The 23,605-nt window shown below is 45.9% G+C and overlaps 1 protein-coding gene across 1 annotated transcript in view; it reads left to right on the plus strand.

Annotated features, from left to right (window-relative positions):
• The first annotated feature begins 684 nt into the window (after window positions 1-684).
• The window catches only part of LOC111950326 (neuronal migration protein doublecortin), a 61,083-nt gene continuing 38,162 nt past the window's right edge, over window positions 685-23,605 (plus strand). The window contains exons 1-3 of the mRNA XM_023967811.2: window positions 685-766; window positions 9,853-10,276; window positions 19,139-19,479. Of these exons, the coding sequence (XP_023823579.1) occupies window positions 9,916-10,276; window positions 19,139-19,479 (702 nt within the window). The 5' untranslated portion in view covers window positions 685-766; window positions 9,853-9,915. The remainder of the gene's footprint in view (window positions 767-9,852; window positions 10,277-19,138; window positions 19,480-23,605) is intronic.

Below are 23,605 nucleotides of genomic sequence, written 5' to 3' on the forward strand. Positions count from 1 at the left end.
CACACACACACACACACACACACACACACACACACCAACACACCACAACACACCACACACACACACACACAACACACACACACTCACACACACACACACACACCACACACACACACACACACACACACACACTCAACTGCAAATGTATCAATTTATTATCCTGCTGTTTCTGCCTCTGAAAATATGCTGTAACATGTATGTTGTGAAGAGAGGCGCAACACCCACCCCGTTCAATCTGCTGTAAGGTATCATCAGCACTACATTACCTTACAATAGAAGTGGTCAAATAGTGTGAAGAGAGGCGCAACACCCACCCCGTTCAATCTGCTGTAAGGTATCATCAGCACTACATTACCTTACAATAGAAGTGGTCAAATAGAGGAATGAAATGGAGGCATGGTTTTCTCAGCAGTTTTTCTTTCTTCAGATTAGTATTTATGATTTCATTAGGCAGCATTATAGCCTACATGGATATCTGAATTAGAACAAGTATTAATCATGACACAGTAATAGTCCGAAAGTAAACCTTTTGCATCTTTGAAAAGGCTTACGTCATCCTTTTGTGAGAAATACCCTAACATACCGGTCTGTGCCATTGCCATGCTAGGGCGGTTTCAGCGGCGGTCGGCTTTAGGACCCAGCAGTGCAGCCGGTCAGGTATGCACAACTCATGAACTAGAGCGAGGCAGACAAAGGCAAAAAGAGCTCGTGCCGCTTTCCTGCAGCATCCACACCCACCCACTTCGCTCCATACACTCCAGCGCGGGTGAGTACCGTTAGTGGGATACTATATATTTGGGTTAAACATAGTTAAATGGCAGCAAAAATATTATTTCGSTATTTTACTTCTGTTTCTGACGGTGTGTTGATTTGTTGTTTTGAGTATTGAACACTTCTGAGGATTGTTCGAATTGTGAGCTATTTAGGCAGTTAGCTGAGCAGGTGGTTGTAGGTGTGCGCGTACCCGTTAGTACACAACTAACACAGCTCATCTGTATGCAGGGTACTGCGACCACTGCACTGTTCTAAGATCATGTGCACAACTGAAGGGTTTTCTTGTTACACTAATGAGAGAAGGAGTACAGAGAAACTTTTTTCTTTTTTTTTTGAATATGACTTAAAACCAGCTAAGACTGGCTTAGTGTTACACAGATCAGCTGTGATGAGGATACAGGACGCTGGCGGGCAGGTAGAATGATCAGGGTTTTTTCTATGGGCGGCTGTAGTGGTGGGAATGGTGGTGACACAGACCCAGGCTCACATCTCTGTGGTGCAGTTAGACATGTCACTATCACACAATATAACAGCCTTGCTGTCTATCTGCTTCATTGTGCACACTGCCCTGTGTTAGGTAAGCCTGGTGAGAGYATGTATTATTTGACACATTAATTTATTTGTTATATTTAGGGTTTGAATGACATTAACTGTTGGGGTGGTCCTATGAGTATGGGTCTGGACCTTATGGGGATGGCAATTTAAATATTTCAATAGTTAGGGGCCACTCCTGTAATTTCTGCTCTGGTGGTGGGAATGCACTGGGGTGAGTCATTCGTCTAGTAATAACACTAGTATTGATACATTATATTAGTGTGCTCGTGTTTGAATGCAGTATTACTAATAGTAGTGTAGTAGTGTAGCACTACAGTAGCAGCAGTAGTAGTAGTGATATAGTAATACTAGAGCAGTAGTAGTTGTGATAGAGTATACTGCAGCAGAAGTAGTAGTGATATAGTATTACTACAGTAGTAGTAGTGATAGAGTAGTACTACAGCAGTAGTAGTAGTGATACAGTATGACTGCAGTAGTAGTGATATAGTTACTACAAGTAGTAGTAGTGATAGAGTAGTACTACAGTGTAGTAGTAGTGATATAGTAGTACTACAGTAGTAGTAGTAGTGATATAGTATTACTACGGTAGTAGTAGTGATAGAGTAGTACTACAGTAGTAGAAGTAGTGATAGAGTATAGTACTACAGTAATAGTACTATATCAGTATAGTACGTAGAGTAGTAGTAGTGATGAGTAGTAATACAGTAGTATAGTAGTGATATAGTAGTATTACAGCAGTAGTAGTAGTGATATAGTAGTACTACAGCAGTAGTAGTAGTGATAGTAGTACTACAGCAGTATAGTAGTGATAGAGTAGTAATACAGTAGTAGTAGTAGTGATATAGTAGTATATACAACAGTAGTAGTAGTGATATAGTAGTACTACAGCAGTAGTAGTAGTGATAGAGTAGTACTACAGTAGTAGTGGTGATAGAGTAGTACTACATCAGTAGTGTAGTGATATAGTAGTACTAGAGCAGTAGTAGTTGTGATAGAGTAGTACTGCAGCAGAAGTAGTAGTGATATAGTATTACTACAGTAGTAGTAGTGATAGAGTAGTACTACAATAGTAGTAGTAGTGATACAGTATTACTACAGCAGTAGTAGTAGCGATATAGTATTACTACGGTAGTAGTGGTGATAGAGTAGTACTACAGTAGTAGTAGTAGTGATATAGTAGTACTACAGAAGTAGTAGTAGTGATATAGTATTACTACGGTAGTAGTAGTGATAGAGTAGTACTACAGTAGTAGAAGTAGTGATAGAGTAGTAGTACTACAGTAGTAGTAGTAGTGATTGAGTAGTACTATATCAGTAGTAGTAGTGATAGAGTAGTAATACAGTAGTAGTAGTTGATATAGTATTATTACAGCAGTAGTAGTAGTGATATGTAGTACTACAGTAGTAGTAGTAGTGATACAGTATTACTACAGCAGTAGTATAGTGATATAGTATCTATACAGTAGTAGTGGTGATAGAGTAGTACTACAGTAGTAGTAGTAGTGATATAGTAGTATACAGCAGTAGTAGTAGTGATATAGTATTACTACGGGTGGTAGTAGTGATAGAGTAGTAGTACTACAGTAGTGATAGTAGTGATTGAGTAGTACTATATCAGTAGTAGTAGTGATAGAGTAGTAATACAGTAGTAGTAGTAGTGATATAGTATTATTACAGCAGTAGTAGTAGTAGTGATATAGTAGTACTACAGCAGTAGTAGTAGTGAAAAGTAGTACTACAGCAGTAGTAGTAGTGATAGAGTAGTACTACATTAGTAGTTTTTAGTAGTAGTGATAGAGTAGTACTACAGTAGTAGAAGAGTTGATAGAGTAGTAGTACTACAGTAGTAGTAGTAGTGATATAGTMGTACTACAGCAGTAGTAGTAGTGATAGAGTAGTACTACAGTAGTAGTAGTAGTGATAGAGTAGTTCTACTGTAGTAGTAGTGATAGAGCAGTACTACAGTAGTAGTAGTAGTGATAGAGTAGTACTGCATCAGTGGTAGTAGTGATAGAGTAGTACTACATCAGTAGTGTTAGTGATATAGTATTACTACAGCAATAGTGGTAGTGATATAGTATTACTACATCAGTAGTAGTGATAGAGTAGTACTACCGTAGTAGTAGTAGTGATAGAGTAGTACTAAAGTAGTAGTAGTAGTAGTGATATAGTARTACTACAGCAGTAGTAGTAGTGATATATTAGTACTACAGCAGTAGTAGTAGTGATAGAGTAGTACAGCAGTAGTAGTAGTGATAGAGTAGTACTACAGTAGTTGTAGTGATAGAGTAGTACTATAGTAGTAGTAGTAGTGATAGAGTAGTACTACAGCAGTAGTAGTAGTGATAGAGTAGTTATACAGCAGTAGTAGTAGTGATAGAGTAGTACTACGGCAGTAGTAGTAGTGATAKAGTAGTTTTACAGCAGTAGTAGTAGTGATAGAKTAGTATTACGGTAGTAGTAGTAGTGATAGAGTAGTACTACAGTAGTAGTAGTAGTGATAGAGTAGTACTACATCAGTAGTAGTGGTGATAGAGTAGTACTACATCAGTAGTAGTAGTGATAGAGTAGTACTAAAGTAKTAGTAGTAGTAGTGATAGAGTAGTACTACATCAGTAGTAGTGGTGATAGAGTAGTACTACATTAGTAGTAGTAGTGATAGAGTAGTACTACATCACTAGTAGTAGTGATAGAGTAGTACTAAMGTAGTAGTAGTGATAGAGTAGTACTACAGTAGTTGTAGTAGTGATAGAGTAGTACTACAGCAGTAGTAGTAGTGATAGAGTAGTACTGCGGTAGTAGTAGTGATAGAGTAGTTATACAGCAGTAGTAGTAGTGATAGAGTAGTACTACAGCAGTAGTAGTAGTGATAGCGTAGTATTACAGCAGTAGTAGTAGTGATAGAGTAGTATTACAGCAGTAGTAGTAGGGAGAGAGTAGTACTACATCARTAGTAGTGGTGATAGAGTAGTACTACAGTAGTAGTARTAGTGAAAGTGATGGGGGTGTCTCTGTGAGACAATGGGCTGTCTCCAGTGACGTCATGAGGAGAGGGTCAGTGAATTACCTCTCGGTCCATTATAGGAGCAGCTGGACTGGGAGCCAAGCACTTGTCTGTCAGGAGGAGTACCACTGTCCATAACCCATCCCACTCTGGTCCCTCCCTCGGTCCCACCCCAATCCCCGTCCCATGCATCCCAAGGCCTGGCTGTCATAAAACCCCAGTCAGACTCCGGGCTCTGCAGGTCGAGGGTGGGCGGGGGAGGGGTGGTCCCAGCCACATCCCTGGGTGGGGACAATGTGGTCCTCTGTTTATCTCCATGAAGGGCACATATGTGTTTCGGGGCTATTGAGGGATTAGGGGAGGAGGACATATAAATCACAATCAGTATTTCATCATTAAAAGCAGTGAGTTTCATGGCCTTTGCCATTGGGGCGTTGCCAGTCTCACACAATCACTGTTTACGCAGAAACGGGTTAACATGTCCCTGTTAAACCACAGAGTCTAAATGGGGTTGCCATTACCCAGCAGCTGAGCCATGTGTGGGCATTGTATGTGGAGAGAGTTGGGTGATAGAGGTGTGGAGATGTTGAGGGGTTAGGCTGCCTGCATGTCTTTGTCTTTGTCTGAGCCCATCGAGGTGTGGTCACTGGTCACAGCCACTAGGTGTGGATTTGGCAGGAAGTGGCCAGGCTTTAATTGGTAAATCTGCTTCAATTCTTGGCCCAGGCCTGGACTCTGTCTGTCTGTCCGTCCATCCCGTCCGTCCCCCTGGCACAGATCAGCGCTTTAGAAGTCACAGGGAGCAGCTTCTAGTCTACACAATAATGACCAAGGTGGACTGAATATGTTGACATAACAACGTGTGMCAATTCCTGGGTTGATCAGTGGTCAGATATACACTAACCTCATCTCCCTCCCCAGGTGTGGGTCTGTGCTTGTGTACATACCGGAAACTGGGTCGGGTCGGGGCCTGGGGAATAGGGGCTGCTACTTTGCTACTGTCAGGTGGCTGGTTTCTTTTTAGATGGGGGATTTCAGTCCCACCAATAATCAAACCGACAACCCCAGATCTAACCCCGAGAAATCCAATAATTGTCCAGCTAAATATAACTAGGACACAGGGTGTGTGKGCTATTTAAACGTTGATTCCACCACATTGTGCACCGAGGTGCTACGTTAGACTGGGACGTCGTTACGCGTTTCATCCAAGCCTCAGTCTGTATCAATCAATTACTGAATCGTTGATCGTCTACATATCAATCAGTGTTCCCAAACACTAGTCTGAAGAATCTGTTTGTGGAGTTCACCTGAGTGAAGCAGGCCGCAGCAGCAGCTCTGGACGGGTGTCACTTAGTCACCAGTGAATCAGTTGTGATTCTGCTCCTCTAATCCTATTCTTAAACACAGGCCTGCTTCTGCTACATTTCTCCAGAGAGCAGCACCTCCAGCCTCGTTCTTATACTAATACTGCATTAAGAATTTAGCAGACAAATCTCATTCTCGACAGGATATAGAAGTGCCCCAGGGGCCTCACAACAGGAACAATATATTTTTTTAGATGGGATGAGTTAAGGTCACATGAAAAGGCCTTCTCCTGGGATGTCATCAGGCAGGGGGATGTGGTGTTAGTAGATGGGAGGGGGTGGGGGGGTGGGGTGGGGGTGGAGAGGGTGCTGTTATGTTTCTTGTTCCCTCTGGCATCTGTTCTGTTGTGTCCAGTCCAGGAAGGGGATGTGGTCTCTGTGGGGGCTCCAGAGGACAGGGCTCAGTGGGCTGTGGGGAGGAGGTCAGGCTGTCAAAGATGACTGCTGTTTATCACACATCACCTGCTCCTGCCTCCTGTAGCCGCCACACCTCCTGCCCACTTTAACACAACACCCTACTGGCCCGTATCTTGGGACAGACTGGGGGGGGCGATATTGACAAATGCTTTGTTTGTGAACAAGGGACCTGAAAGCGGATAGGATTATTGACGAGTGGTTATTGWTCAGCATTGTTTAGAAGAGGCCATTTTGGGCAACTGAGTGTGAGGGGCTATTGATGATGGTTGAACGATGTAGGAAATTGCATCATGGCGTTGTGTAGGACAAGGCCTGGAGCTAGACAGAGCACAATAGCCTATTGGGTGACACAGTGTATCCCAGGACACCCATATTGTCCCTCGAGTGGGGATGCTGTTTTACCTGATAGTTACTGTACTTTGATAGAAGACGTTGAAATAGAAAACCATCTCATACCTGGTCTCTTGCATTGTTAAAAACATAGCCACTACTTCCTGTTATCTGCGGAGTGTCTTTACAGAGAAGATGTAAGCCTGATACAAATACAGCCAGACAGCCCAGACTTGGGTATCAGCACATTCTAGGCAGGTGTGGATGAGGTTCATCCCACTGCAGCTAACCTCATTCACAGGTCATGTACAGTACAGTTTGGCTGCTGTGTCTGTGTTTGTGTCTGTGTTTGTGTCTGTGTGTGTATCTGTGTTTTGTATTTTTTGTCTGTCTCTGCATTTGTGTCTGTGTGTGTCTGTGTTTGTATTTTTTGTCTGTGTCTGCGTTTGTGTCTGCGTGTGTGCTCGACCACGTGTGTGCCGCTAGAGTATTGCAGTGAGTCTTTGTTCTGTCATGCAGCAGCTAGCATAAAGCTCTAYTGTGCGGTCATCATAACCACACATTTTCCATCTCGTACAGAGGAATTCTATTCATTTTGATTAGATCACACAGAGATGGCTAATGAGATTCATTAGAAAGGGGGTTTTGTGTGTCGCTGTTTCGACGCAACCTGCCCCGCTGGAGTAGAACGACTCTGACGTGTTTCTTTGTCTGCTCTGCAGTCGGCTAGTTTCACTCAAACGCTCGTTCTACTCCTGAATGCCCGCCATGGAAAGGTTTGTCGGAGCGAACAGACAGACTGCCAGTCTGACCAGGGCAGGGCAGGACTCCCAGCATGCTCCAGGGTAGGGCGTGGCACCGATGACCTTCCCGATGCCTTCTTTCCTCCCACGGCGGAGAGACTCATGACTGGGGTGAGATGTGAACATGGCAGAGAGGGTGGCTGCTAGGTGCCCATTCAGAGTGGCAGAGTAATGGGTGCTCTCTGCCCATTCAGAGTGGCACAGTAATGGGTGCTCTCTGCCCATTCAGAGTGGCATAGTAATGAGTGGTCTCTGCCCATTCAGAGTGGCACAGTAATGGGTGGTCTCTGCCCATTCAGAGTGGCACAGTAATGGGTGGTCTCTGCCCATTCAGAGTGGCACAGTAATGGGTGCTCTCTGCCCATTCAGAGTGGCACAGTAATGGGTGCTCTCTGCCCATTCAGAGTGGCAGAGTAATGGGTGCTCTCTGCCCATTCAGAGTGGCAAGAGTAATGGGTGCTCTCTGCCCATTCAGAGTGAGAGTAATGGGTGCTCTCTGCCCATTCAGAGTGGCACAGTAATGGGTGGTCTCTGCCCATTCAGAGTGGCACAGTAATGAGTGCTCTCTGCCCATTCAGTGGCTGATCTCCTCATTATTCAAACTGCCTATTGCAAAGTTCCAGTCCGAACTGGGTMGCAGCAGACACTTCTCTGGCCAGCCAGCCAGTCAGTCAGCCAGCCAGCCAGCTAGCTCCGCCCACCATGCTTTCTTTCCTTCTGTCTTTTTGCCGAGGGGATAAAAAGGTCTGTTTGCGTTTAAAAAGAGCAGATGTTAGTGAAGAGTTCTGGCACGGCGTGCTGTGCCCTCTACCCCTCGCAGCGTCTAACCGAATGCTTTATATGCACTGCAGATTGTACAGAGAGGCGAGACCCTGAAAGAGACCTGCTCATGCCTTTACACTAGTTATCCTATCTACCCATAACCAAAATAAAAACCTCTGAGAAATGAAATTGAATCGTTTTTTTTTTTTACCCCCAACCTCAGTACTGTTTTCTCTTGCAGTTATTTTTAGACAGGCTTCTGTTGCACATTGGATCACRCAACTTGTGGGTGAGTGACGCCTGTACTTTTACCCTGTAGTGTAGAGGATGAGTAACCGTTGAACAGTGTGAATACACCCTCGCACATGGTGCTCGGCACCACAGAGAAGACCGGGATACCATCTACTTTCCATCAGTGACTAACGCTCCAAACGTTCAGCTCAGCTCGAGCCTCTCTTGTCCAAGAGCCCTTAGCTGACGGTGCGGAGGTGGATGATGAGGATGCTACAGTAGATACATATCCTTCCCAGTCCGCCTGCTCATATCTCAGACTGGGACGCTCCCGGGCTTATTTCTGCCAGATCTGTCTTTAAAAAGACCCATGAGGTGAAACACTTTTCTTGTAAGATATGCGACACTTGCAAAATCCCCAAAAAGCACATCGCAAACATTAGCATGACACCGTGGCTGTATTSTTGTGAATCATTTTTAGATACTACGTCACTGTTGGAGCTAGGAACACAAGCGCTTAGCTCTACACCCGCAATAACATCTGCTAAATATGTGTATGTGACCAATCACATTTGATTTCCTTTGATGGCCGTASTAAGGCAACGTACGGAAACCGGAATCACACTTATGCACGTTTCCTGGAGCCCGAGGAAAAGTTGTCTCGTTTCCTGTGAAAACATCCTGATCAGACCACGCACAGCAGCTCACTCCRATGAGAGACCTTTTCTCCAAAATATCACCCATCCACTGGGGCTTCTTAATAAGAACCTCTTGCTAGCCACGCTTCCATTCCCATCTCCCAAGGGAAACGGGCTGACTGTAGGGCAGGACACTGGCAGCCCGACCGGCGGAGMAGCTCTAGCTCTACATAAGACGTGTACAACTGATGTAAATGTTTAGTCCATTTAGTCCATAATGATATGTATGTTCAGAAACGAATGGCCTCAGTTTTAGGGTCACTAAAGGGTTGTAGTGCCTACGTAGGGAATGTATTACTGCAGAGTGATTCTGTTCACTGGACATAAAATATTGATGCCCTGTTCAACTCGGAAACTTCCCAAATGAGGCTTGTGTCTCTGTTGCAGCTCCGTCATGGCAGAACGTTCTCCAGTTGCTCCACCCACGCGCGCGCACACACACACACACACGCGCACGCGCACACGCACACGCACACGCACACGCACACGCACACACACACACACAGAGGGGCGGGAGGTTGACACACCTCTGTGTGTGTCTTTAAGGGGGTGGGCTAATCGATAGTGAGGGCTGTAATTGATTGGGCTGGCCCGGCCTCTCTTCATCCTGCAGAAACCAGACACCCTCTGGAGGGACGGGGAGGGCTGGCTGGGTTTACTGCATGTGAACCCCAGCACGCCCATGGTGAACGGTGCACTATTGTATGAGAGGGATAGAGATGGAAAGTGATACCCACTGCAAGGGAATTTCACAGTGGCTAGATGGTGGAATGCTCAGGGATTTATTTACCACTTTGGTATTCCGTCATTGAGAGTCTATGAGTTCATCCATGGAAATATATTTACCAATTCACCTTTTCTGTACTGTATATAACGTCGTTATAACTCCGTTGTTTTATTCCTCTCAATGCTAGACTCCCCAGAGCTCTCCACATTCAGCACCCGTCTACCACGGACCCTCCCGGACCTCTGTTGCCATGGAGCTGGACTTCGGCCATTTTGACGAGCGCGACAAGCCCCGTACCCCACGGGGTGGGCGCATGAACGGGCTGCCCAGCCCCACCCACAGCGCCCACTGCAGCTTCTACCGCACGCGCACCCTGCAGGCCCTCACCAACGAGAAGAAGGCCAAGAAGGTGMGGTTCTACCGCAACGGAGACCGCTACTTCAAGGGCATCGTGTACGCCGTGGCCGTGGAACGCTTCCGCACCTTCGACGCCCTCCTGGCCGACCTGACGCGCTCCCTCTCCGACCACATCAACCTTCCCCAGGGGGTCCGCTTCATCTTCTCCATCGACGGAATGCGCAAGATCACCACCATGGACGAGCTGGAGGAAGGTGAGCTCACAGGGGGGCTGGGTGGTAGGTAGGGAATGGGGGGGGGTCATCATACTTCAGTGTTATTACATGTTTAGACTCCTCGTAGGCCGTTGTTTGTGCTTAGTTCCCCTCTGTGAGTGAACCTTATCGTTCTACRGTCTGTTAATGTGATTATGAAAGGTTACACAGCAGTAGTCTGATGGAGGTCGCCAGCCGAGTGTGTCATCGCCTGTAACGCTGGAAAAATTGGGAGGCGTAAACGTCTTCTGCTATGAGATTAAGAGACTGTCTGGCYGGTCTAGCTGTAATCTGTAATCGTCTGTAATCGCAATATATATTACATATGATAATCTGATGGTTTACAGGGGGGTGGMGCAGTGGGGACAGTATGCTAGGCTAGTTTACACAGTGTCCTCCAGAGACTCTGCCACTCTGCTAAATGCTGGTAGTTAGTGAGCAGCAGAGTAGTCACTACAGTCATGCTGTTTAGCCTCAATAATTCATACCAGTGATTCACTCAGCTCCCCAGGAGCCACAGGGCAGTGGTCTCAGTATGTCTGGAACAGACCTATCATAGCACCAGAACATCAGCTAGGTTGACTCTCCTGACATGTGGAGCCGAGGTTGTGGGAGAATACTTCTATGTTGGCTTAACACTTTACTACTCTCTTAGAACAAAAGGGTTCCAAAAGGGTTCCTCGGCTGTCCCACGTAGAACCCTCTGTGGAAAGGGTCCTAAATGGGACCTTAAAGGGTTCTACCTGGAACCAAAAAGGGTTCTACCTGGAAGTAAAATGGGTTCTTCAAAGGGTTCTCTCATGGGGACAGCCGAAGAACCATTTTAGGTTCTAGATTGCACCTTTGTTTTTAAGAGTGTGCCACTGTTATGACTGCTTTACTGTATCCCTGGGTCTTTCTGAAGGCTAATGGAGTGGGATAATGATGCATTTTACTGTCAACCTGATCATCATCGTCATCATCCTCATTGTCAGTAGGGTGGACACAATTGTCATTGATATGCATGGTGTAGTAGTGGTCTGCTGCGCTCGCTGTGTGAAGCCCTACACTGTTATTAGAGATTATCRCTGAGGTTTTTAGCCGGGTCACTGACTCTCAGTGGCATGTACACGTGGAATTCTCCCCAACGGAAGTGTAGACTAGAGCCTTTACAGCAGTGAGAGTGCTTGGCAGTCAGGAATGAGAAAACGGTTCCTAAATGGAGCCTGTTGGAGCCATCCATCCCYCTGGAGGCTGGAGCTCGGGCATCATTCTGTTTGATGAGCAGACAGACGGGGTCTCTGCCCGTTTCCTTGGCGTGATGTAACGTCTCCTCCCCTCATTAGGGGTACTCCTCCACCTTTGATCTGAGCACTGAGTCTCAGACTCTGCAGACTTATCCAGAGGGGWGTCTTCCAGCCAGATCAGCAATCTCCCTGTGGCTGAAGCAGGATATCATGAAGGCTGCTGGATCTCTTACTGTGTCATATTAATATCCCCTCAGCAGCAGGAGCACATGTTATTGCTTGTTTGAAAGGGGTTTCTGTAACTGTATATGAAACGGGCTCTGCCGGGAATCAAGTGATACATAGTCTGGGGAGACTGGCCGGTAGGTGGTTCCCTGTACAGGGAGAGGGAAACAGGAGGCCTCCCTCCCAGCTGGTCCCTGTACAGGGAAGAGGAAACAGGAGGCCCCCCAGCTGGTTCCTGTACAGGGAGAGGGAACCAGGAGGCCTCCCCCCAGCTGGTTCCCTGTACAGGGAGAGGGAAACAGGAGTCCCTCCCTCCCAACTGGTTCCCTGTCCAGGGAGAGGGAAACAGGAGGCCTCCCCCCCAGCTGGTTCCCTGTACAGGGACAGGGAAACAGGAGGCCTCCCCCCCAGCTGGTTCCCTGTACAGGGAGAGGGAAACAGGAGGCTTCCCCCGCTGGTTCCCTGTACAGGGAGGAGGCCTCCCCCCAGCTGGTTCCCTGTACAGGGAGAGGGAAACAGGAGGGCCTCCCTCCCAGCTGGTTCCCTGTACAGGGAGAGGGAAACAGGAGGCCTCCCCCCCAGCTGGTTCCCTGTACAGGAAGAGGAGCCTCCCCCCAGCTGGTTCCCTGTACAGGGAGAGGGAAGCAGGAGGCCTCCCCCCAACTGGTTCCCTGTACAGGGAGAGGGAAGCAGGAGGCCTCCCCCCAACTGGTTCCCTGTACAGGGAGAGGGAAACAGGAGGCCTCCCTCCCAGCTCCATGTAATGTTGCTGCCTTCCAGGGGAAATGGATCATATTGTGGCCTATTAATAGAATAGAAATAGATCTTACTTAGCCTTATGAAACGTTTCAGCTGATATTATGCTGCCAGATTGGGCATTTGCCAGCTGGGAAAGGCTCTATGGTCATTAAAAGGGATGATTTGAGGAAAAGAAAGAGAGTCTGCATGTTTGGAGTACAACCACAGAGGAAGATACAGTAAAAGCGAGGACAAGTTAAAAACCATTGAGGGTAGGACCATGAAAATAAATGAGTAGTGAATGATTCCATTTATACAGCAGTTAGTTTGCTTTACCCATTTCTAAATCGACCTTGTCAGTGGATTCTCTCTACCTTTGGGTTCATTACCTTGAGACCACACTCCTCAGAGTAGGAGACCCCTGTAATCKTACGCAATTACTCGTCCTCTCGACACGTGTGACCTGGGAAGTCAGTGTCCTCTGCCAGTGTTGTTTAAGTCTCTCCCTCAACGCCATCTGCCCCGGAGGCAGAGTTTTTCAATTACACTTAACACCCCTGGCTAATTGTGCTGTTCACTTCCCCTCCCCTTGATGCCCTCACTTCCTCCTTTCTTCCTCTCTGACACATCAACCCTTCTGTCTTCTAATCTTTCTCCTCATCTCTTTTATGACTGGAATGAATAGGAACAGAATTGGCAGAATTATTTTCCAAAAAGCTTGGAAGCCATAGAGGTAGTTTTTTTTTTCTAGGAAAGGGGCTCGGTGGGTGGGGTGAAATGAGGCTGGGATTATGCAAATTAAACAAAGACATAAACTCTGGCTTAATTTGATCAAAATGAGGTGATCATCTCTTCCGTTTGAGCTGCTTAGGAATGAGAGGCGGGGGGGGGGGGCGTCCGGGGGTGACTGGGGGGGGTTTGTGTACTGTGGGGGTGGGGTGGCCCCGGCCAGAGAAGACTAGGTATGTCACAGCAGGGAGTGTGAGTGACATGGTTTGCTTGTGTGTGTGTGTGTGTGTGTGTGTGTGTTTCTGCAAGAGAGCGAGTTGTATGTATGTATGAATGTGGGGCGGCGAGAAGAGGGCAGTTCACCCTGCTGCTCTTCCTCTTTCAGGTGATAACAAACAAGGGGCGGCAGGTAGCCTAGTGGTTAGAGTGTTGGACTTGTAACCGAAAAGTCGCAAGATTGAATCCCTGAGCTGACAAGGTAAAAATCTGTCGTTCTGCCCCTGAACAAGGCAGTTAACCCACTGTTCCGAGGCCGTCATTGAAAAYAAGAATCTGTTCTTAACTGACTTACCTAGGTAAATAAAGGTTAAATAAAAACTCCTCTGCACTGTATTATCCYCACTGTCCTTTGTCTGGTGCTGCTGTGGCACAGGGAGGGAGCCCTTAGCTGATGTCCTCTGGATCTCCCTGAGAGAGTGTCTGACTGTCTGGGGACATGGAAATGAAGGAACGATTGGTAGAGAATTGACGTTGAGAATTTTTATTCGAAAACGAAAGATGGAGGGTGTTATGAAAAACAGATAGAGGATGGGGAAAGGGTGGAGGAGGTGTGGCTGGCTGCTCCTCTTTCTCATTTAGGTCACTTACACAGTGCAGTGCATGTAGGGAAAGCAGCCCAGGCTGCTGAGGAAGGCTTACATGATACAYGATACAGTATTAGCCTGAGCCAGCTGCCACACCACCTTACAGGCCTCTAGTCCTTACCGTACTCTACCATAAAGAGTCATAAAGAGCTCAGCCCAAGCTGCCAGTCCACCCAGGCAGAAGGCTTAGGCTTAGTGGGACTGGCTGACTCTTRTCCTTAGGTGAAATCAGGACCTGCTTACCTGGATGGAAGAGTCGAGCACTGCCATTTCCACCGTTGCTGGGCAGTATGCCTACAGTATAGATTTGCTCAGCTATCATAGTGACTCAAATGTAAATGTAATGTAGGAGGTAGTTTTCCTCCGTCCTTCTACTGAATCTGTATGATCTGATGGAAGAGCGCTGTGAGTAAGACGTGCCCTCTGGGTAGGCGCTGTCATAACACTCTTTGAACAGCTGTCTCTGCTGTCTCGATGCACTGTTACACAGGACAGCCACAGTTTCAGGCGCAGCGTTCTCTCTCACATGTGCTAGCCTAATTTATTCACTTTCCATTGGAAAAACATCTGCAGAAATATACTTATAATACGTTGGATCTCATGACACATGTCATCATTTTTAGCAGCGCAGGTAGGAAGACACAGACGTCGAGCAGAAATTCAGATTAGTATTCCGGCTAGACGGCGTTTGTTTTAGACTCARCTCATTCATGTGCTGAGCCAAAGGCCCCTTCTTTTCGGAGGGGAACATCTACATTCCTTTATGAGTTCTCCAGGGATGTGCTTGCTACAGTAGGCTATATATGATCACGTCTCAGTGACAGCACTGGCTTTGCCTTCACCGTGTGCTGTCGGGAAGAAATGCTGTGAATATAAYGAGTAGCCCTGTCAACCATGGAGAATGGAGATGCCTGTGCCCATACACCCACCCACACAGGCAGATCTGGGAGAGTTGTGGGCTGACTATGTGGAAGCAGAAGCCCACTGATTTTCTAAGTGAAGAAAAGCTTAGTTTTGTCATATTTCAGTATTTGGTTAGAATTATGTTACATTATCTGTGTTACAAAACCACCTAGCTAACCTACTGGTATTGCGACACTCGCTAAGTCTARGGGTCCTAGRCCTAAACGGTCTGTGACCTGATTTAAGGTGTGCACTTATGTGAGAAGTCAGAGTATGCAGACCATGTTGTATGCATGTGCCCCCAGGAGACAGAGGAAAAAGTCCTTGTCACAGCTTTACTTTGTTTGAGTGGTTGCAGGCAGTACACTGTGATGTGACACTATTTCAAATGTCCTTACAGATGTAGGTTGTTAATTTGATCACTCATTTGTTGCTGGGAATTTTYCTACACAGCAGGAARTGCAAACTTGCAGTRTATTCAAGGTTTAAAAAGGCTTCTAAAGTTTGTAATTTCCACTWTACAATGTCGRACTTGATTTGCCTTAACAAAAAATGTATCAACCCCTACAAAAAAATCTATTTATTATAATACACATAATAATTCACATTTCCTGTTKCTGCAGGATTATTTTCATGCTGTAGCAAACTGKSTCAAATTAAGATTCTACATCTGTAATAAAATGTGTATGTAGTTTCTACCCGTCATCGGATCCCCTGGTAACACTGTTACTGTTTGCCCTGTCCTCTGGTGTGTCATTTCTGCTCTGTCCCCTAGCTATCTCTCATCGCCAGCCTCACATTACTGATGAGATTTGTCTCCCAGCTGTTGCTCCTGTTTGCAGATTCCATCTGTCTTTTCTCTGCATCGCTTCCTCTCTCAGAGACAGGGATCATCAGTTTATCCACTGACTGTCCTGCCTCTCTTCTCCCCTGCCTGTAAACATTACACTCTCCTCTCCACCTCAGGGTCATGTGAATAGTAATACCTCATTTTCAGTCMATTTTATTTACCTAGTCTCTATGTATATAAAATGTTTATCGCTGAGTCTCTTAACTGCAGGGCAGTATAGGCGTTATCCTGTCAGTGGTCTAAAGCAGTGGTTCCCAACCTTTTTACTGTACCACCAACAGATTTTTGTTCTGCCCAGGAATACCCCTGATTTACACCCTCATGTGCATTTTAGCAGAAGGACTATGGTCTCATGAGTCTTCTCAAGTACCCCCTGTGGATAGGCCAAGTACCCCCAGGGGTCCTAGTACCCCTGGTTGTGAACCACTGGTCTATAGAGAAGACTATACTGTAGCTGGCCTGGAGTGACCAAACCGCTGATCCACAGTGACAGGTCCCATTACACTCTCCTCCTACAGAACACGACCTACAGGTCACAGTTGATCCACAGGTCTTCATGAACACTGTTCGTCAAACTAGGACAAATGGGAGATCATTACTACTTCTAGGATTTATGATAATTCCATCAGCTGATGTTAAAGGCCTAGTGCATTAAAATACTTRATTTTCCTTTGTTTTATATATATTTCCACMCTATGCGGTTGGAGTAATACTGTGAAATTGTGAAAGTTATGATAATCCCCTTTTAGTGTAAGAGCTGTTTGAAAAAGCTGCCTGATTTTTCAGCCTGTTTTGGTGGGATGGAGTTCCAAACCTCTGCCAATAACATCTAGAGTAGTTTTCAGTTTACCCYTCCCCAGTCAGACCACTCCCAGACAGTCCAAKYAAAACTCTTGCTTGAGAAATTKCTCTGTGCTAAGAATCAAATTTATTCCCCCTTTTTGACAATTTTCACTAAAAACAATCACAGTAGCTAGGTTTTCATCCAATTGGCRACAGATTTCCAATGTGAATAGTCCAAAATCTGCATAAAGAAAATATGCGCATTGTCCCACAATTGGTGTATTTCCACCAAACTGACATTGCAAATAAAAATCATAGTGCACACAAAATGTACTTTTTCGCTTAAGTTTTCATGTACCGAATAAAAATTGAACGTTCAATTGTTTCCATCGCATTTTCAACTCTACCGATAGTTTTGTCACTAAAACTGTTGTGTTAAATAGCAAATGTGTCTAATCTGGCCTTGACACGTGCCTCTAGCCAACAGCTCACAGATACAGTAGGCTCTGCGGTAGGCTAGTCTACATGATGAGATTATGGATAACAGCGAGAATATTTTCATTTGTCAGAACGGTCAGTCAAGCATCGATCATCATGTCACTAGAATAAGACCCATTTATTGGAAAGGAGCATCAAGCTCACCACCCTGTGGAGTTCACCATCATTTATTTAGTCTGTATCTTAATTCAAGCTGCATGGTTTCCCGAGTCGTAGTGATTTTTTTTATACGGTATGACTTCACTCGCATAAAGAATGTGGATGGAAACGTGGTTACTAAGGTACTTAATTGTAATAGGACAGGACTAAAAACAAACAAAATATAACTAATGTAAAATATACTGGGTCTGTAAAATGTATGATATATGTATATCAGGTTTTTGGGAAGTTAGGAAAAAAAAGCCTAAGTGTTGTTGTTCATTAGTTTACTCCAATTAGGGAGGGGTGGTAGGGTAAAAGGATATATTTTAAAAAATATGTGTATATATATATATAGTACCAGTCAAAAGTTTTGGACATAGGGTTTTTTCTTTATTTTTGCTATTTTCTGCATTGTAGAATAATAGTGAAGACACAAAACTATGAAATAACACATATGGAATCATGTAGTAACCAAAAAAGTGTTAAACAAATCAAAATAAATTTTATATTTTATATTCTTCAAAGTAGCCACCCTTTGCCTCGATGACAGCTTTGCACACTCTTGCATTCTGTCAACCAGCTTCATAAGGTAGTCACCTGGAATGCATTTCAATGAACAGGTGTACCTTGTTGAAAGTTAATTTGTGGAATTTCTTTCCTTCTTAATGCGTTTGAGCCAATCAGTTGTGTTGTGACAAGGTAGGGCTGGTATACAGAAGCTAGCCCTATTTGGGTAACAGACCAAGCCCATATTATGGCAACAACAGCTCAAATAAGCAAAGAGAAATGACAGTCCATCATTTCTTTAAGACATGAAGGTCAGTCAATTCTTMAAAATTTCAAGAACTTTGAACGTTTTTTCAAGTGCAGTCGCAAAAACMATCAAGCGCTATGATGAAACTGGCTCTCATGAGGACCACCGCAGGAAAGGCTGGGATTGCGAGAAATGATTGGGGGAAAAATGGGGTACCCACAAATTCTGGCAGGAAAAATGCGGTCCCCGCAGAAAAGTTTGAATACCACTGGTGTAGGTGTCCCTAGAGTGCAGGTAGTTGAGTGTGAGTGATGTAGTAGGAAGTCCAGAATATGAGTATAAACTTATCGTGTTTAAAAGAGGGACAGGATGAAGACACCCAGAACTTTAGCTTCAGGTATAATAAAGCCCTCTTCAAATCGCTGTATTAAACTAGGGTGAAGGAGTAYTCATGAAGTGGTATGGCATTGCAGTATTGTATTTATGTGAGAGAGAGAGAGTGAGGGATAAAAAAGAGGGAGGGAAAGAGCACATCCGGGTCCTTTTGTTTGATGGCTCCGTTTTCTGGATTGCTATATTCCATCACTGGCTGGCATATCTCTGACGGAGCAGTCTCCTCCTGCTGTTTGATGATTGGGCAAGAGTTCAGTGCATGGGTCAGCACACTTTGGATTAGGTTAATGGAGATGCTATAGCAATTATTGACAGGGAGGAAGCACAGGTCACTGGCCCATTTATAAATGCATGGGAAAATAACTGCTAGTTTGTCAGATTCAGTCGAGCTAGATTGCCCTATTTGAGTATGAGGCTGTTTTTCCATCCTCTTCCCAAGTTTATGTTGTATCCATGCCTTTAGTATCAGATATAGTAGCATAGTATGCGTAGTTTACATAAGGATGTGTCGGTATTTTCTCCAATTACAAAAGTCATGAAWATGATCTGCCGTTATGTGATATCTGAGCTGATTATCCTACAGGTCATAACACCCCACCTTTTTCCAATAGTATTGATGTCTCACATTGAAGCCAATCTTTCCTCAGGGAGTTGRAAACCAATGGGGACCTACGGAGGTTTTGAGATGTCAAACAAGGCGAATACTTTGTGTTCCTCACAGTGTTTTATGCTTCTCTCTGTCCTCTCCTACCCCCTCAGGAGAGAGCTACGTCTGTGCGTCCGAGAACGTCTACAAGAAGGTCGACTACACGAAGAACGTCAACCCCAACTGGTCTGTGAACGTGAAGGCCTCGGCCAGCCAGAAGAACCTGCAGAGCCTAGCCAGTAAGCAGGCCAGCGAAGCCCGGGAGGGTAAGGAGTTTGTTCGGCCCAAGCTGGTGACGGTGATGCGGAGTGGCGTGAAGCCGAGGAAGGCCGTCCGCGTGCTGCTCAACAAGAAGACCGCGCACTCCTTCGAACAGGTGCTCACCGACATCACWGAGGCCATCAAGCTGGAGAGCGGCGTGGTTAAGAGGATCTACACACTGGACGGAAAGCAGGTCGGTCACACCCTTACACACCTCACCTCATCACCCAGCCCACTGGGCACAAACTGGTTATATCAACATTGTTTCAGCGTATTGTGATGTGGAATCTGTTGTTTTCAGGATAACATTTCAACTACAGAATAATGTCATCATGGTAACCAATTTTCAACTTAGACAAACCATGTATGAAATATGTTGAAKTTGTACCTTTGAAACAACATCAGATCTTCAACATAATATCCACGATAAGAAAAAAGCAATAGGCTGGGCAGCATCTCCTACTGGAGAGTTGATCCATCTRCAGCTATCCCRTCCATGGCCACATTTTCGGGTTACTTTAATAATAAATGTCCTCTTATATCATTATAGAAAGTGTGGATGTTATAGATAGATAGATTTGTTTATTTKACCATTTAAAACACAAKACAACCACACTTATGGATAATGCATTTACAGTCATCGAGGATGACACAAAAAAAGTGTGAAAACGTATTTCTGTTGTGATCCTCTTAAATAAATGGTTAAAAAAAGTACGAACATAAACATATTATTCCTAGGCTACACAGTAGACCTAGCCTACTCGCCATACTTTGGTTACACATATAACACATAATAAAACTACCTTCACGGTTATTATTTGATCATGTAAAGCATGCATGTTCAACATAGCGTGCGTACGTTGTCACTGGTCACAATTGCTGTAATAATCTGTGCAGATTCTAAAACTGCATTGATCACTTGTACATGTACTTTCAATGTAATCTCAAATGCAATCCAGGTCATTTGGTTCTTCTATTAGATGAAGTACAGTGATAACACATGAAGTTGTTTTGTGAATAAACAAAATATATGACATTGTATTCCAATTTGAACTTTGGTGTGCTCTGAAAGCTCAGTGAAACTAACACATTTTGATGACAACTAAAGAAAAAATCGTACATTCATTTTCCGTTGAACGCATAGTGATAACACATTGGGAATTCAACAAACTTTTGGCTGTCTTTTTGAGTGGGTGCAAATAGGTTGGAATCTCATTGATCAGTGTATCTACCAAACATTACCCAATTCTCCACGTTGAAATTATGTGGTGGGCCCAGTGGGAGGCACTACTACCGCCCAGTCATTATACAAACATCTAAAACAAACTTTGAATGAAAAACATACCTACGAAGTCTCTTGTGTTTAGTTCTGTCACTGTCGATATTGAGAGACATTCTGACAAAGACCTATAATGTAGTCCCAGACGTATACTCAATAGAAATAGTCTATCTACAACCTAAAAGGGTTATTCGGCTGGCCCATAGGAGAACCCAGGTAGAGTCCTTTTTGGGTTCCATGTAAAACCCTTTCCATAGAGGTTCTACATGGAACCCCGGTTTTACCTGAACAAAAAGGGAAGCCGAAGAACCCTTTGGAACCCTTTTTCTAAGAGTGTATTCTCTATTGAGGCTCTAGGGAACATGCGAACTGGAGTAAGAGAAGGATTAAAGCAAAGCCACAACATAGCAGGCCACTGTGGTCAGAACAAAGCCCTCATTCACCCCAACCACAGAGACTATTATCTTCATTCAGCATCAAAGGAAACAGAAGCAGCGTCACTACATCTCAGTGCTAGAGGTGTCACTGCAGACCCTGGTTCAATTCCAGGCTGTATCACAACCGGCGGTGATTGGGAGTCCCGTAGGGCGGTGCTCAATTGACCCAGCATCGTCTGGTTCAGTGTTTGGCTGGGGTAGGCTGTCATTGTAAATACGAATTTGTTCTTATCTGACTTCCAATACATATGGAAATAATCATGCAAATGTTTCCCTAKAAGTGCTGATACGTTCTGTGGGTAGCAAACAGTGTTTCAAAATAGACACAACAAAAGCTGATTTGTTTGTAGCYCTGAAGCAACGATATTGCTACTGTGCACTGTAGGGTTGGGGCGGTATCCTGTAACATATACGCTGGGAGTCAGGAAGCAGGTGCAGAAGGTGAGTTTAGTAAAGAAACAATACCGATGAACAAACATGAGAAGCGTACAGAATGTGAGGGAAAACAATACTACCTAATGACTGATGTCAACTGRGGGCTAAATAAAGGGTGAGTAATCACAGAGTAAATGATGACCAGGTGTGCGTAATGATGGGGAACAGATTGTGTAATAATTGTTGCAAGGACCGATGGTTAGTAGACCGCCGACGTCGATCAGGGAGTAGGAGTAGGCATGACTGTACCCCCCTCCCCCCGAAGTGCGGGTCCAGGTGCAGGACGATGTCAGCAAGGAGGACAGCCCCGAGAGCGAGGAGCAGGCCGGTACGGAAGGCAGAGATGGAAGTCCCGGATGATGTTTGGGTCCAGGATGTCTGCCACCGGGACCCAAGAGCACTCCTCAGGACCGTACCCCTCCCAGTCCACCAGGTACTGGAGCCAACCCCCACAATGTCGGGAGTCGAGGAGGGACCTAACAGCATAGGCGGTGTGTCGCGGGGGAAGGCATCAGCCAGGGGACCAGGAACCACCGGTCTGAAGAGGGAAACATGAAAGGAGGGTGAGATCCAGTAGTTGGTGTGGAGTTTTAGGCGATAGGTTACCTCATTGAACCTTCGGAGGACCTTAAAGGGCCCCACAAACAGGTTCCTGGTGGAGAGCCAGACACGATCACCAGGATGGAACACGGGAGCCTCACTGCTGTGGTGGTCCGCATGTTCCTTCTGACGATGAACGGCGTGCTGAAACCACTCAACCACTGCAGGGGCTTCGGTCTGGCTTGGAGTCTACAGAGCCAGGGCCTGCTGATATCCCAGGACGCACTGGAAGGGAGTCAGCCCGGTGACGAAGTGAGTTCTGGGCATATTCCACCCAGGGAAGAAACACGGCCCACTCCCCCTGCCGGTCCTGGYAGTGATTCCTTAGGAACCTCCCCAGCTTCTGGTTGGTCCTCTCCACCTGCCCATTGGACTGAGGCTGGTACCCGGATGTGAGGCTGACCGTGGCCCCTGGCTTCTCCATAAAGGCTTTCCAGACCTGCGACATGAATTGGGGACCACGCTCGGAAACGATGTCCTCCGGAAGGCCATAGTGCTGGAAGACCTGCTGGAATAGTGCCTCAGTGACCTGGAGAGCGGTAGGTAGACCAGAGAGAGGGATAAAACGGCAGGATTTAGAGAATCTGTCAACAACCATAATAGTGGTAAAACCATCAGAAAGGGGGAGATCAGTTACAAAGTCTATGGACAGATATGACCAAGGCCGCTGAGGCACGGGAAGGGGAAGTAGTTTCCCTGCTGGAGCGTGTAGGGGAGATTTTTATTGGGATCATACGTAACATGAGTTGATATTGTGGGCAACGTCCTGCGCCAAGKTGGGCCACCAGTATTTATCGGAGAGGGATTCGATGGTGCGGGTGATACCTGGGTGTCCAGCGGCGAGGAATGTGTGTGCCCAGGTCAACAGCCGATCTCTCACCCCCATGGGGATGTAGATGCGTTCTGGAGGGCAGGTGGCAGGAGCGGGTTCCCTCTCCAGAACCTGGCGGATGTCCACAGCTACGTCCCAAAACACGGGGCCAACGATATGGGATGACAGATTGATGGGATGGAGGACACTCACAGGACCCTCCACCGACGTTGAACCGCAGGGTACAGGAAGCAGGTCCTCTGGCATCCTGGTCCCCAGGCGGTCATTCTCATCCTCAACCAGGAGATGGTGGGGTTATGAAGTTGAATCCATGGGAGGCAGAGGATGACTTTGTGTACAGGTGCAGCGATGATAAGGAAGGGAACTCTTTCCTGGTGCACGGGTCCCACGGTGAGGATGAGTGGTGCTGTGATGTACGTTATTGTGCCGGAACCCAATGGTCACGAATCCAGGGCTTGGACAGGAAAAGGAGAGGTGAGCGAGTTAGAAGTTATGTTCAGGGAGGAGGCGAGGGTCTGGTCGATTAAATTCCCTGCGGCACCGAAGTCCACTAGAGCTGTAGAGACAACACCTGAGGGACAGCCTGCCAGTGAAATGGGAATCAGAAAGGGTTTGGTGGGAAACGAAGATGATGGAATACTCACGGTGCCGCCCCTCTGCTCTAGTGTACCCCGGGTTAGGACGAACCGGACACCGCTGAAGCTGGTGCCCCTCCTGGCCACAGTAGGGACAGAGC

The sequence above is a fragment of the Salvelinus sp. IW2-2015 genome, linkage group LG23, assembly GCF_002910315.2.
Source record: "Salvelinus sp. IW2-2015 linkage group LG23, ASM291031v2, whole genome shotgun sequence".
NCBI lineage: Eukaryota > Metazoa > Chordata > Actinopteri > Salmoniformes > Salmonidae > Salvelinus > Salvelinus sp. IW2-2015.